Source organism: Nipponia nippon, unplaced genomic scaffold (genome assembly GCF_047370975.1).
Source record: "Nipponia nippon isolate SJK-2023a ecotype South Korea unplaced genomic scaffold, ASM4737097v1 scaffold_6, whole genome shotgun sequence".
Taxonomy (NCBI): domain Eukaryota; kingdom Metazoa; phylum Chordata; class Aves; order Pelecaniformes; family Threskiornithidae; genus Nipponia; species Nipponia nippon.
Genome location: NW_028262380.1, coordinates 58,073,049 through 58,088,793, shown reverse-complemented (window position 1 = coordinate 58,088,793; position 15,745 = coordinate 58,073,049). Strand labels below are relative to the sequence as shown.

Below are 15,745 nucleotides of genomic sequence, written 5' to 3'. Positions count from 1 at the left end.
TGGAGTCAAAGAGAAGTGAAAATAGATTTGTTTAGGCAGTTATTGAGTCTACTGTCAGAATAAAGATGACGAGACAAAGTAGGCTGGTAGGATACTGTTTGCAGTACTTGTAAGGTCCTTGAAGAGTAGCCCATTCACAGTGCTTAAGGATATGATTAAGTAAGTGCCACTTAATATCACTCATTCTCACCAGAAAGAAACATTGGAAAGTGAGGGAGCTGATGAGGGGATTAAAGCATGAGAGTGACAGCAGAAGAGTAAATCAGCCTCTCATTTGCCTGCAGTACCTGGGCACCTCCCAAATGCACCAAAAAGATAAAGATATCCCCTTTAATTCCCTTTTTATCAAAAAAGGATTACAATTTTCATTTTACCTGCATGCCTGTCTTGATAATCTCGCCCACAGAAGTCAATCTAGTGGTCGGGAACTTCATTTTTTAACAATTCCAATGACATGTTCACTAGCTGCTGCAAAGGCAACACTGAAAGGAAAGGCAGATGACACAACCTTGATTATGTCCTGCCAGCAGCCTGCACTCCATATTCCTTCATTAGCCCTGTGAAAGTTTTCTCTTTTCTGTGCTTTCTATTACCACTGGTGAATTAATTTTTCTTCTCTGACTAGTACCAAAGTTTTATAGATTTCAACAGGAGCAAAAGTCACAGTTCTTACCCAAATTAATTTTGAGTAATATAAAAATATAAGAGCTTGCTATGAAAGTGACCGTGATGTGAAATGAAATTAATTGAAGTCACTGGATGTTGGGTTATGAATGCATACATGTTTGCAATTCCATCCATCGCTTGAAACATATTGCTAGTAGCCAGGAAGAAAAAGCTGTGTGCAAGATGGTAAAGATCCTATATCTGTTGCAGTGAGGAAGTAAAGGAACTCTAATGCTGACAGTAATGTTGTGTTTGTAGGGGAGGCAAAGACTCAGAGCAGGGAAGTTCAGAAAGTTAGTGGAGTCATGATCGCAGAAAAAAAATGGTATACACTTTGAAACACACCTTTGAAGAATTTGTTGAGTGTTTTCAGACTTCAGACTGAGTGATTTAATTTCTCTAGCTTTCTCTTAAAGCTTTTGATAATAGTGCTATTACAAATAGGGAAGTTATATAAATTACTTAATTGCTAATCCATCTTTTATTGGTTCTTTGGGATTTCTCATTTCAACCCAATACAGCACTCAGTAACAATTCACACAGAACCAAATGCATCATTGTCAACCCTGCCACTACGCAGATTTTGAAGAAATTTTTTTTTTAATTAATTTAGATCCACATTCTGTTTATGATGAGAGGCCTTTTAAACTGGTTTATTTAAGGCAAACATATTTAAAAGGGAAGAACTAAGTGATATATTGTTAAATGGCATATCTGTTTTCAAATATCGTTTTTACATAGGGTGATACAGGTGACAGAGGTGACACAGGATCTGCAGGTCCACGGGTAAGTCTACCTCTTATTTCAGCTCTTTGTTTTGTACTCTTAGATTCAGTTCACACTATGAATTGAAATTGTAGCAGCAACTCCAGTTAAACCAGTGAAATTGGGCACTTGACTCTGGTGGAAAGCGTGTTGCTAACTGGCCTTTAATACGAACAACAGCCCTTGCTACTATTTGAAGCAGTCTCCTGTTCACAGTTCATGGGCAGGGTGTTACATGGCAGATGTTCTGACATTGTTCACAGCCAATACAGAACTACAGTATAGGAATTTCTTAAATATCTAACCTCAGAGGTTTCATGTATTTGCTTTCCTACTGCAGCACAAGTCACCGTGTACTGGCTTGCTTGTTTATATTTATCTTTTTTAAAATAAAGTTTTCCTTTAAAAACAATCTTTAGTTTAATGATAACTCTTGTGGTTTGTAGTAATATATTGTAAATACAACAAGATTCCAACACCGCACAATCAAGTCAAAGCATGTTTCGGTAGTTAAGTGTCTACAGTAGTCTTTGGCAGGTGTCTCAAAATTTTTATGGAAAATATATTACAGGGACCACCTGGACAGAAGGGTGATCAAGGCGCAACAGAGATAATTGATTATAATGGCAATATCCATGAAGCTCTGCAGGTATGCAAACATAACAAGGCTGGAGTGGCTTAGTCTCATCTGGGAACAAGCAGTCCAACGTCATTGTATTTCTCTCTTGTGTAGGCCTTGAAAACATTCTGTGTGCAAAGATTTGCTGAGCTTATTAATCAGGAATCTCTTTCTACATTTGGAAACCAGGTTTACTGTTTGGTGTTAGACAAACTGTTTCCTTGATACAATTTAGCTGAGTGAATTAGTTTCATTTCCCCTGGAGAGTATTGACATCATCTAATGAGGATAAAGCTGATTCATTGCTGGCTCTCGTGCTTTGTGCTGAATTTATGTAATAAACGACATACATAGGTTCAACAGAAGTTTCTGCTTTTCAGTTCATGTAGTATAATATTGACATTTCTTTTTTTCCTCCTTTTCCTCCTCCTTTTCCTATAAAATGCAAAGAGCAGAATATTTGAGATTTGGAAACCATGTAACGTGGTTCCATTAGCAAGCTGTGGATTCAATCAGCAACTCGAGTATGTTAAATAGACCAAGCACCAGTCTTCCCACTTATTCATTTCCAGAAAACTTATTTTGACTGGTGTGCAGAAAAGTGTGGAGGATTAAAGTGGAGTTACAAAAAGAATGAATGGGTGTTTGCATAAAAGCAAAGTACCAAGGTGACATATGTCATTGCAGTCAAGGTGATTTACATTGCTGTATACTCAGATGCAAATTCTGTGCAGTATAGCTCCACCAAAGTGAATGGTTTGCTTATATGCAACTAAAGACTGAACTTGGCTCATTGTGCATCTGATCATTTTCTCACTGAAGCCGCTTAACTTTTTGTCTTTCATTTACTCAGTGGGAGTGGATGGATGTCTGGCCAGTCATTTGGTTTTCAAGACTCTCTTGAAAAATAAAAAAAATCTCACTGCCTTTACTAAAATCTAAAAGCCTGTATGTTGTTAAGGCTAAGACCACTCTTTCATTGTGAGCGGTGTCTATGGGGAAGTCTACACAGGCATGTTCTGAGGCTCTGCATTATACCTGTCTCTTTTGGTTTACCCTTACGGGAATTCAAACACACAACTTTCAGTCTTTTAAATCACTCTGAGTTAGATGCTTAAGGTAGCCTGAAATTAATGTTTCATATTACCAGACACAGATTTACCAGGGACTTTAGCCCCTGTATCTCCTGTATTCTGTCTTTGTATCTTAATTCTGGCATCAATGTTACTTTCAAGCTTCTTCAGAAAAGCCGCAACACATAAAGAAGTCTTAAAAAGGGACTAAAACCTATTGCGGTGGTTGAAAGACATTAGGAGGCCCTTATCACATTGTAAATCATTTCAAATGTCATCACCTTCTGATTCAGGGCAACAAATAATTTATATTAATGGGAATGACTGTGCAAGGGTGGTGTAAGAAAGATTATACAGGATCAGTCAAAAATATCCTTGCCAAATCCAGCGCAGTCCTTTCAGATGGCAAGCATCCATTCTTAAGTCTCCTGGTGCCAAATTCTCAGGGGCTCTGAGATTTGCAGCTCTCCCATAGAAGCAAATGAGAACTTTCAGTGCTCAGCACTGAGCTGTGAACTTGCACAGAATTTGGCCTGCTGATTTACGAAGTTGACAAGGGTTTGCAAGATCTGGGCTGCCTGTCTGGTTTTTTTTTTTTAGAATTTAGTAATAAACCATCTAGCAGCCTACAAGCTTCAGAACAATTTAGTTAGTTTGCCTTGTGCCTCCTGCTCAATCTCATGTGTCAGTGCAGAATAAGATGTCTTAGTCCATCAGCACTGAAAATTGCAATCTTAAAATTGCCATCATAGTTCGAGCAAGACACCTGCTGAATGTACGTGACTTTCACTTGGGGGACCAGATACAAAAGGTGTGTGTCTATCGAAATTGCTCTTCAGGCCTATTCTGCAGAATTTCCTAAGGCAAAAGTTTAACCTTTGTAGGAACTACAACACTTCCTTTCTAGGAAGTACAGGATATTCAGATATTAAAATCTGAACATGCTGCTGAAAAGGAACCCATTAGCGTGAACATGCAAACACTAATTTGCAATGGTTATTTTAGATTTTCATATTAGATAAACTGAATTTTTCACTATTTTTAAAATTCTTGATATATTTCCATAAATACGTTTCAATGCAAAAGACATCAATATATTAAAGTCATCTGTTAGAGAACTTTTTTTTTTAAGTACTTTGTATTAAGCATGTTCCAAATTTTTGACAACAGTATATATTATTGCACTGGCAAATGAAGATTCTTTTAAACCTTAAAACAGAAGATTTGCAAACTTTTGTTTGTGCATAGGAAAACAATTAGAGAAGCTAAATATTTCTCGTTCCGTATATGCCAGTAGGTTCTTCACAGGCAATAGGAAAGCATATGCAAGCAGCAGTATTCGGAGGTTTAACTCTGTTTAAAAATATAGACACACATTTTAATTACTTTTAAACGCTTTTTCACTTGCTTTTAGATTCCTCTTTGGCAAAAAATAATGGCGGGCCAAGATATTTTGCCTCCTTCCATGACGAAAATGTCTTTTGTCTTTCCAATCATTTAAAGCAGAATTGTAGTATATATAGCTGAGTTTCTGGGCCAGCAGTTTTGAATTTAGAACTTAGCTTTTTTGTACATCTGAGTTTCTGTATGAAAATCAATGTTACATCTCCACTCTAGGAGGTATTTAAAAGACGGGTAGATGTGGTGCTTAGGGACATGGTTTAGTGGAGGACTTGGCAGCGCTAGGTTAACTGTTGGGCTTGACAATCTTAAAGGTCTTTTCCAAGCTAAACAATTCTATGATTCTAGGAACTGTATTTGTTAATTAAACAGTGGTGCAAAACCTCCAGAGATTGTAAAACATGGGGGCAAGTCTTTTATTCATCTTAAGATACCATCTCATCATGTTATCTTAAAATGTTTAAAAAAAAACTTTTGAAGACTTTTGCTATTGTTTTGCTATTTAGCTATCATTTATTCGATCACTTAAATTTTATGAGGACCTGCACTCTTCAGCTATGTAAAATCCTGATTCCTGTGGAAGCCAAGTAGCTGGTACAACACTGGGAGTTAAAAATAGAGTTTTCACTCTAATTTTTTTTTGAATGCATGGTGTATCCCAGAAACAGCATAGGTTTTGTGGAGGTGCTAAATTGTAGCAAGCGGAATAATTTATATTCTTGTTCAATTCCGGTAATGGTGTCTTTTTTTACATTTTGCCAACAGAGGATTGCCACCCTGACTGTCACGGTAATTCCTATCGCATGACTTACTGTGTGTTGTAGAACTTCTCCTTTGTGTCGTAGCATGTTCATAATTCTGCCAGTTCAGGACACGTCTTCATTGGGTGTTGACTCTGTTTGTCATCACATGCATTTATTTATTTGCTTAGCATTCCCATGACAGAGAACCCATTGTTGAAAGCCATTCAACAATGGAACCAATTCTGCTCCTCCTGAATTAACGGCAAAACTTCAGTTCGCTTAAGTAAGAGACCAGGAAAATATGGAACTCAGTATTTCTGTAGGTACGCATCTAGGCAGACAGCTGCTTTGGAATTTTTCGTATATGTTCCCATCTCTGTGTGTCTACACGGGAATTGAGTGAAAACATGAAGCGGGATTCGAGTACCAAACAATTTTCTGTTCTCATCCTTATTTTCAGGGCAGAAATTCAGTTCTTTCAAACTGGCTGGTGAAGAAACATCATTTGGGAGTTTTCAGACCAGACACAAATTATTTTCTGAAAAAGACCTGTCTCAGTTAACTATAAATAAGTAAAGCTAAGTAGGAAGCCCAAGTATGAGGAATCCTCTTGTCTCATCAGATCTCAGAAATAAAGATAAATTTTCCAGCACCTGTCCCCAGAATTTGCAGATGACTGAACACACCGGTGCTCTTACTCTAGCCAGTTTCTGTGGGAAGTTTAGCCACATCAGGCCAGACACAATTTCTGAGAATACTGACACCAGCTAGGAGATGCTTAGAGTATTGCAGGTTCAGCCTTCCCTTAAAGCTGCAGACTTGGTATAAGCAAATTATTTTATTCTTCTTTTTGTTTCAAGTTCTTCTCTCCAAGATTGCTGTTAGTCCTATTTTCCCATCTGTACAAATGCTCCCTCTATATTAATGGAAGGGATTTAAAAAAAAAAAAATTTTAAAGCATCCCCACTGTGCACCATTCAGACCAATATTTGATACGTGACACTGTGTCCAGAAATGAAAGAAATAGTTACAATTTATTCCACGGCAATTTCATAAAGCAGTGGGTATCCTCATCAAATGTACTTAGCATCTTTTAGCAGAATCCTCTTTGCAATCAGAGAGATTTCTCCTGACCTTGGATTGTTTTGGATCAGGATGTAAGGGCTGGCAAATGTGGCTGAGGTGAGTTTTGGTCTCCCTGCCCTTAACAGGAGTTTTGCCATTTCATCAGTGGGAGCAGCAGGACTTTATTACAAAATATGAGCTGCACTATAATTTTAACATTGTTTTTTGTGGTACCCTTCTGTTTGTTGACAGTTGTCATAGATTAACAACTTGTCCATAACTGGTCTTAGCTCCCCTTGCCTTAAAAATCTAACCCATTTTGTTACAGTAGCTATATTAACATTCAGCCTGTGTTTACATGGCAAGTCCTGCAGGAATGTATTTAAAAGCTGAGAGGTTTCTATGTTTCTGTTTAGGGGCCACCAGGACCACCGGGACCCCAAGGGCTACAAGGGCCAAAGGTGATCTTCCTTATTTTACCCATTGCATCTTAAGGGCGGAGGTATTTTCTGCTTTTTTAACTGATGTGTGCACACAAGTACATGGAACTCTCCCGTACAGCATATTTAACTGTAATTTTACTGAATATGGCATGTTTCAAACTTTGCATCCTAGCTTTTTGAAACGTAGCTTTCCAGAATAGGTGCTTTGTTTAGTTGCCACACACAGATGCTCAGCTGAGAACCAGCAAAATGAGTTAGTACTGAAACAGGGCAGAAGCATCTCCCCCATGGATCTGCACTGAGGCTGTTCCCTAGGACTTCTGGGTGCTCTGTGTGTTTGCAAAGTAGCTGCACAACCAGACAGTGGCTCCTAGGCATCACTTCTGGCTGGGTGGGAATGAGATCGGCAAAACAGTGTGTGCAAGGCACCGCTGGTCCGCAGTATCAGTGCATGTAAATGCAGCTTTTATATTACAGTGCTGCCCACTAAAATAAGCATAGTATTTTCTAATCTCAGTACAAATTAAAACGTGCACATGTGGGCAGGAGCCTGGCTGCAAACCCAAGCCTGCTAATCCTACCTGGCTGGTGATATGTGTAGTACCAGAAATATTAGTGAGCAGCCCACACAGAAACAATGAATACCATATGCTGCACTGTTCTATAAAATTTAAATAATAAATTTGCTTATGCATTAAAAAAAAAAAAGTGTTGCAGTTAGTGGACCCTCCTTAAATTGGTTTTAAATTACTTGAGAGAATTCTCCTATTTCTTAAATACTGGATATATTGTATCTTCTATCAGTGACTCTCAGCTCTTCCAAGAGTAAATATGTGTTTCTTCAATAAGAATACTAGATACTTCAGGTTTAGGCTTCATCCAAGGTATCATATGGAAATATATCACATTATACATGTTAATTTTTTTGAGAAATTGTGAGAAACCAGGTTCATTCTTCCATATGAGAACTGATAATGAAATACACAGTTAAGTGTGCAGAAATGGCTTTCTGCATTAGGATCTACTCAGCATTTCTGCAGCCTGGAATATGCTGTAAAACACAGAGGAGTTAGAGTGTGGAAGAGTTTGTGTTCCTTCACATGGGTGAGCATTCCCATTAAAAATTAATGATGTAAAGCAGAATTCAACCTTAGAGGAGTGTGTTTCCAGTATCATAGTCTCTACCCCTCAGTGTAACTTGCTTCCTTGGAGAATGTTCTTCAGGAACTTGTGCATAGGGCAATATTGTGAATGTGAACTCCTTTAGTGGGTCATTTGTATTAGCCAGGGAAGGAAAACATAAAGTCTCTGTCTACCCTATATATATCAAGAGCCATGATTCCATATTTATTATGGTAACTGACACAAAGTTTCCATTAGATTGGAGTCTTTTCACCAGGTTTCTGGGTTTTCTTCTTTTTTTTCTTTCTTCTTATGCACTTGTCTAGCCTTTATACAACCCAAAGCTTCTGTACTCGCCTAAGCAGCAGGGCTATTTACCCAACATGTTGCATACAGATATTGTATATATGCTGTTCTTTTTGATGGAATATACTCTGGTTTTGTTGTTGTTGTTAATTATGGCAATTTATTAATCTCAGACATTACTAATCAGTTTAATTCATTTAGCACTGCTGCTTTCCTCTAATGTCTGGGACAATTGGGATAATCCAATTCTATCTTATCTTTTGCAGGGTGAACAAGGATCCCCAGGAACTCCAGGAGTGGATGGGGAGCAGGTACATTATGCATAAATCATGTAGTGCAGATCATGTGAGCAACCATAGGTTATTTCAGGAGATTATTTCTGTGATCCCAAGTTGTAGCTTAGATTTCATAATTTAAATAATAATATAATGATAGTAATTAATAAAGATAATTTTTATGTTGCTGTATACTCTGCGGTCTAATAATGGCTGCATTTCTAAATATCGATAACAAAGGTCAATCCATAGAATGACTTATTCTACTTATTAGGATCAAAGCTAGAATTCTGTTGGTGTCTCTGGTCTTTTACACATGACTTGCTGAATAAGTACATATTTTAGGGTCCTAAAGGCTCAAAAGGAGATACAGGTGATCCTGGAATGCCTGGAGAAAAGGGAGGAATTGGACTGCCTGGCCTGCCAGTGAGTATGAAAAATGAATTAATTTTAGCTAAAATACTTGTATTTTTTCTCTCTTCCACTATCAGGAATTTCCAACAGTGCTGATAAATTGCAAATGGGACAGAAAGCACTGGAGAGGAAAATTCTGAGATTGCTCTCAGTTAATCTAGGAGGAGGTGTAAGATTGTCGAACTGTTCATTCCACTTACGGTCAAACAAAATATTGCTTTGCAAAGAGAGAGATTAGTTGGCATACTGATCAGATTTGTACCTCTCTTGTAATGTATAGCACAACTTGGGCAAGTGTAGCTGGTAGAAGAAAGAAGCTATGTTTTGAATGCTTGTCAGAAATTTCAGATGACTTAGATTGAGGAGGGAGAGAAAATGCATCAATATTTATGAGATGCATTCTTTCTATATACGTATATATGTACAAATGAAATTTCTCAGTAAAAATAGAAACAATTTGAAAAATGTATCCATAGTACAATATATCATGAATGGAGTGCCAACTTAAGGACTTGTCATAAATATCATGTCACAATTGATAGCTGGCAATATAAAAGCATATCTTTACATTTGTTAACAGTTACTAATAAAGTAACACCAAAATTTAAAAACAGGAATGCCATTATATGTGTGCTGTATTATTCTTTTAAAAAAATATAATTACTTGCAAATAAATATTAGCATTTCTAGATTGATTTCTAATAAGATTAAAGCTGTTTATAAATGCTGTCTTGTAATGATTTTGTAGGGAGCCAATGGTATGAAAGGCGAAAAAGGAGATGTTGGTTTGCCCGGTGCCCAAGGTCCTTCAGTAAGTCTCAGTGTGGTGTTGCAGTGAACGTAGTAGTCCAGCAATGGTTCTCCAGCTTTTGATTCTGAACAATACTTCATACTCATGACTGATCTTTCCTGACCTCCTTGATGGTTCCAACACTTGAACTTTCAAAATGTTCTTCTTCTTTGAATAGACATTTACCCTTTTGAGAATGAACGGACTTTCTGGTCATAGAGCTAAATACTGTTTAAGAAATTATAAAGATATAATCCTGTTCTGTTCTATTCTTTCACTTGGAACAACAGTCCTGCTCACTTCTGTGAAAGCCTTCTGGCTCTGTAATGAATCAAAAGACAAATGCTTTGCAAGATAAAATAGAGAGATAAAATTGATGAAAAACAAACCAAAACAACAAATCTCTCTCAGCACCTTGTATTGTGGGGATCTCAAAAAGCCCAGAGAGAACCAGACTAGGCTGACTTTAGTGATGTCAGGAATAGTGACATGTGACCCAGGACAGAGACTAGTTTTATGAGACCAAACATTCTCCTAATTTTTCAAAGGCATTTAGAAAAACAAAACAAAACCAAAAGTACCACCTTCCCACACAATACCTTTATGATATGGGTGATCAACATCATCAGAGCACGGTAAGTTAGGAAACCTCAGAGCAGAAGTTAACTACCACTACCTTGTCAGCGTTGACATGCCCTGGGTATCTGGAGCCATAGCTCTGAGGAGTCAAAGAGGTTACCCTCTGCCACCGCAGGCCATGCTAGGCACCCTGTATCACCAAGTCTCTTTCTCTGAAATGAAAATTAATTTGTTACAAATTAATTCACTACTTCATTCATCTTGCTTTGCTTGTTTTCACTTGAAACAAGGCTTTCAGTTTTCAGGAGATTCACAGATGGTGGAATTTCTGTCTTACGTTTCAAAAGCCATCAGCAACAGCTAATGTAGCAGAGGGGCTGCGCATAAGTCTGGAGACCTGATTTAGCATCCCTGCTGCCACCTTGCAGGTTACGATAACAGCCCTTTGGGATTAAACCCAGGAAGAGAGGTGATATTAAACTGTAAACATCATCATGCAATTCTCTTCCATGAATTTGTTAGGAACACAGAAAACCAGCCTAGAATATGCATGCACTAAACGCCGAGCAACCTGATTACCTATTTTAATGACTTCAGGGAATTCTTGGTACAAGTGGGCTAAATGAAATAAAAGGATAGACAAAGGGCAATTTTGAAAATATGCCAAACGCTAGCTTGAATTTAGTATCTTTTCCATTCATCAGTATTGAGGAGGAATAAAATCATAGATTATCTTCTTCTGTTTCTGTAGATTATGTAGCAGAGAGACAACTAAGGAGCGCATACCATAAAATATTAAAAGTTCAAGCATCCCTGCTCAGTCCTGTTTGTTTTAGAGAGGTTTATTTTTTTCCCCATAGTGTCTTAAAGTGTATATTAGACCCTAGGAATAAGAATCAGGAGACAGGCATGCTGCCATATGGCACAGGCAAATCTATACTTCAGGTACCCTGTCTTTTGAATCAAAATAATTCCCATTCCTAAAACCGTTTCTAGATATGCTGTCAATGTGGACCGTTGCATTGCTATGTTTGTAAGTGCTTGCCAACAGAAGAGTCAGTCTGACTTTTGGTATTTGTGAGGGAGTTCTTTAATCTGCATGATTTAATGCCATTGTTTTTTTTCTGTAGATGATAGGACCACCTGGACCACCAGGGCCTCATGGTCCTCCAGGCCCTATGGTAAGCTTGGGAGGAAGAGCGGGCCTAGAAAGGGCTTAAGCCCTCATGTCATTTTAATACCTGCTTAATAGAAGTGCTATGAGAGCATGTGGCCATTAGAGAGGGACCTAATTTAGGACCTTTTCTGCATGTCTTCAAATTCATAGGAAGCAGAGAGACAAACTGCACCTGCCTGTGTTAGTGTTAACATGCTAGTGGTCTGGTTCATTCTCTGAATCAGGTGTTTACAGTTGCTTTATTGGCAGCTGCATTTCATTTGTGAGGACAAAAATACAGGTGCAACTTGCACCCCTATAAAGCAACAAACTCTTAAAAATTTGTGGCATATTTTTGTAATGAAAAATTCTATCTTTATTTTCAGGGACCTCATGGACTCCCTGGCCCAAAGGTAAATTAATGGCTGTCTTGAATATTCACGTTCTTGATGTCTGTGAAGTGTCATGCTTTGTTCTTTAATGCATGCAGCTATGTTTTGTCTTATGTCTCATTTAATAAATGTTTCTGATATTCTTAAACCTTAAAGCAGATTTTAATATTAACATATAGCTTAAAAGCTTTTTACATTTTCTGTGATTGTTTCTGAGTAGTATTTCTCCTAGGCATTGGCTGAATCCATTTTTTGGATTAATATTTGTGATGTGGCACTAAATTATTTCATTTCCTGTTTATGGGCAAGTTACCACTCCACTTGCAATTGGAATTACTTTTGAAGATAGAAGCGTGTTATACGCTCAGGAAATTGAGTCAAATAAACTCTTCTTCACTTATGCTCCCTGGCATCTCCTGCTTCTTCCAGTATGAATGGCCTTTCACCTTCTTAGGTGCCATGTACTTTGCTGACCAGTTCCTTCACACATTATGCAAGTTCCCTATTGTAAGCTTATGTGTGTATTTTTGTGTTTTCCAACCTGAAATCCCTGATCAGGCAGATCTTCAATACTATTTGAACATTTTTCACAGCATAGTACATGAAGATACACTGTAGGAACTCTCTAAGCCCATGAAAACAGCTCAGGAGGAGGGAAGCAGGTTTTGGCAGAGTTGGAATATTTTAATTTGTGCTTTAGTTCAGTAATCACCAGTAAATTAAAATTCAATGTGACACTATAGCATAGCATTTGTTAGGGCCAGTAGTGTTGTCAGGCATGATCATTTTAATCACTGGCTCCTTAATCACATGCACCTTTCTCAAAAAATAAGTAAGAGGAGGAGGGTTCTTTTTGGTTTAGTTTTTGCAGTTTATTTTGGTTTTTTAAGGTGTGAGACAGAAAATCACAGGTTTGAATCATTATGAGACAGTTTGTGTTACCTTGGCGCAAGAAGCCTGAGTCATAAATCATTTTTTGAAGTCAAGTCTGTTCCATCTTAGCACCAGCGCTGCCTTACCTCAGGCTTTTGGCCTGAGACTCAGGCTTTTGTGAGATTTCTCAGGTCTGTTTCCAAAACTTCAGCGTTTTCAGCGCTACCGCTCTGAAAGTCACATCGAGTCAAATAGGAGAACAATGAAGAAATGGCTGCTTAGGCAGGGTGCAAAGCAGGCAGATGATGTCTGGAGCTACTTAAAGCAGTGGACTAGATTCTATTCAGATTTTTTTTTTCAATATGAATACGATATACGGTAACAAAATACATCAAAGGGAAACCTAAGAACAAGGCAATGGGGAGCAGCCTGGCTGAAATATCCACATATTTCTGTTTCCCAAAAGAGGCAGGCATGGACAGTACTCTTTTTGACTGGGCAGCCCTCAAGCCGAGGTAGTTTTTCATGATGCAAGAATGATTTATTGGCAACTCCAAGCCCACCATTATCCTCTTAGTGATGTTTAATGTAATAGCCTATGCATAATTTAACAATCACAACAAGATGAGTGCCATTTCTTATGTTGTTTAAATGTCTCTGTATGAACACAGAAACTATGGAGCTCCCAAATAGCCTGGCATTGTATAACCTATACTGCTTCTTTTAATTTGTCACTGTTTAATTATGTATGCTTAAAGGTTTAAAATATCTTTATGTAAGATTTTGCTGCAAATTCCAGTTTGCCGTAAGAAAAAACATTGCTTTCTTACCAAATGGACTTTTCAGGAGATCCCACTTCAGTGGAAAGGTAGAAACCTTCAGTTTTGAGGCTTATTTTTCTGAAAGTTTTGTTTCAGGTTGAATTATCTGCATAAGGTGGTTTATGGGATTTGAGGAAATTCCAAAACCCCCTGAAACTCATGCTTAATTCAAACCACCTAACTATAGTGATAATTATTAGGAAAAGATTCAAAAGAATCTGTTATTCATAAGTTTCCTGTAGTTTTTTTCACACAGATTTTAAATCTCCAGCAGACACCTCCCAAGTGCTTTTGCCCTATTATATCAGTATGTAAATTGCCAGTAAGCTGAGAAGGTTGAATTTGTGTCCTTGTTTCAAACTGGAATTTGCAGTCATTTCTGAGACTGGCTTCTTCTATCCCAGCTTAAACACCCATTATAGCACCAAAAATTTGGCATTTATACTTTTACGTTTAGGGTGAACCAGGGTTAAATGGTCTTAAAGGATTGAAGGGTGAACCAGGTCAAAAGGGTGACAGAGGGCCCCTTGGTCTTCCAGTAAGTAAAAAAACCCAACTATTCAATCTCAGTGCAAATCACAAACTTCTCTTTCTACTCCTGATGAACAACTCTGGTTTACTCGACAGCATACATAGAATATACCGCGTTAGAGCAGAGCATCAGTCTTGTTTTGTTTTACCCCAAATCTGTGCTATCGTCCAAAGTAATGTCCTGTAACACCCACTGCTGTCAGGTTTTTTTTGTTATGTGTCAGTTGAAAGTGTTCAGTGTCACAAGGATGCCATCACCCCCATTACGTTAGTCATATTGTTATAAGTGTTGTATGGTGTTTGCATTAAAAAAGGAATCTTCCCTTTTCCCCCATCTCTTCAGTTATTCTGCCCCTGTTTGCACTTCTGCAGTTGAAATTGAGAGGTCTAACTGAGCAAAATTAAAAATTAGTTTAGGGAATTTTATTTTTTTCTCATTCATTAGGGATGATGGATTGTTACTTTTGCCTTGTTCTTTAGAAAATTTCCATTCTGAGTTTTTGGCATAAATTTTGTCTTAAAAAGAAATAAAGGACCTTAAAAATAAATTTTCATGTGGAAATATTATGGTTCTTAAAATTTAGGTGGACAAAAGAGAAAATACTTTGTGTGCTTACTTTGTTTGTTTGAAAGCACTCAGAAGAGTTATTTTTATTTTTTTTCTGCACAAAAAGAGTTCATTTTCCCTTTTTTTTTTTTTTTTTCTAATGTGAGCATTACTCCCTGTGGTTACATTGGTAATAGTAAAATGGAGGAAACAGACTTCCTTGACCCAAAGGAACCCAAACCCCTCTGATTAACATTTTCAGGAACTATGTGCAGGGCCTCTGGACAAGGTCAGCTTCACTGAGAATTTTAATTTCTTTTGAAAAAAAAAGATAATTTTCAAGTTGACAGTTACAGCTATGTAGAGAAGGAGCTTTGGAGGTCTGAGCTGACCCCCTGGAAATGGCTGAAAGGAAGAAGAAAGTTTTGGTTTTGCCAGAAATGTTTGTTCTAACCCAGTGCAAAATATGCCATTAGTTTTTCAAATTTATATAGATCTTGTCTTGCTCCTGCTTACTACTTTTTCTAAATTTCATTTTAAGGAGCAAAGTCCAAGTGTTTGACTTTCTAAAAATGGCTCATTTTCACCATTAATGAGGCGGGGTTTTTTTGTTGTTGTTTGGGTTTTTTGGGGTTATTGGTTTGGGGTTTTTTTTGGCCCAAATTATTCCCTGTGTCCCAAATAGTTTTGGTCCCCTGGCCCCAGCATTACTGCCAGCAGCGCTGGGATAGTCGAGCAGATCTTTCGCTGCTGCTCTGTTATTCGCATAAAATCCACCAGAGGTCAGCCCGTCCCCAAGGATGCTGAAGCAAATAGCCCGAAGTGCCGGGTGCTACCCACTTCCAGCCCTTGACTGTGCTCTGAACTGGGAGTATATTGGGAAAACAGGAAACGGGATTGTCTCCCGGGCTCTTGGAAATGAATGAGGCCATTGTAGTCAGGATCCAGATTTTGTTGGCTGCATAATGCAGCATTCTTGCACTTAAATACTTCCTATCACGGTTAACATACATTTTTTCTTTCTTTGTGTAGTATAGTATTCAGCACTGTCATTTACAAATTAGAAAGCATGCAAGTGAATTACAAAGTAAATATTTGCATGGTAAGGCTCAAAACCACCCTAACATCTGGTTTTTGTAGCAATCCTATAGCTTGACATTATTC

General features: G+C 37.9%; 1 protein-coding gene across 1 annotated transcript in view; it reads left to right on the top strand.

Moving 5' to 3' along the window:
• COL25A1 (collagen type XXV alpha 1 chain) overlaps window positions 1–15,745 on the top strand; it is a 328,598-nt gene that overhangs the window by 287,600 nt on the left and 25,253 nt on the right. The window contains exons 22-30 of the mRNA XM_087737719.1: window positions 1,408–1,452; window positions 2,003–2,080; window positions 5,290–5,313; window positions 6,749–6,793; window positions 8,470–8,514; window positions 8,824–8,904; window positions 9,641–9,703; window positions 11,392–11,442; window positions 11,804–11,830. Of these exons, the coding sequence (XP_087593845.1) occupies window positions 1,408–1,452; window positions 2,003–2,080; window positions 5,290–5,313; window positions 6,749–6,793; window positions 8,470–8,514; window positions 8,824–8,904; window positions 9,641–9,703; window positions 11,392–11,442; window positions 11,804–11,830 (459 nt within the window). The remainder of the gene's footprint in view (window positions 1–1,407; window positions 1,453–2,002; window positions 2,081–5,289; window positions 5,314–6,748; window positions 6,794–8,469; window positions 8,515–8,823; window positions 8,905–9,640; window positions 9,704–11,391; window positions 11,443–11,803; window positions 11,831–15,745) is intronic.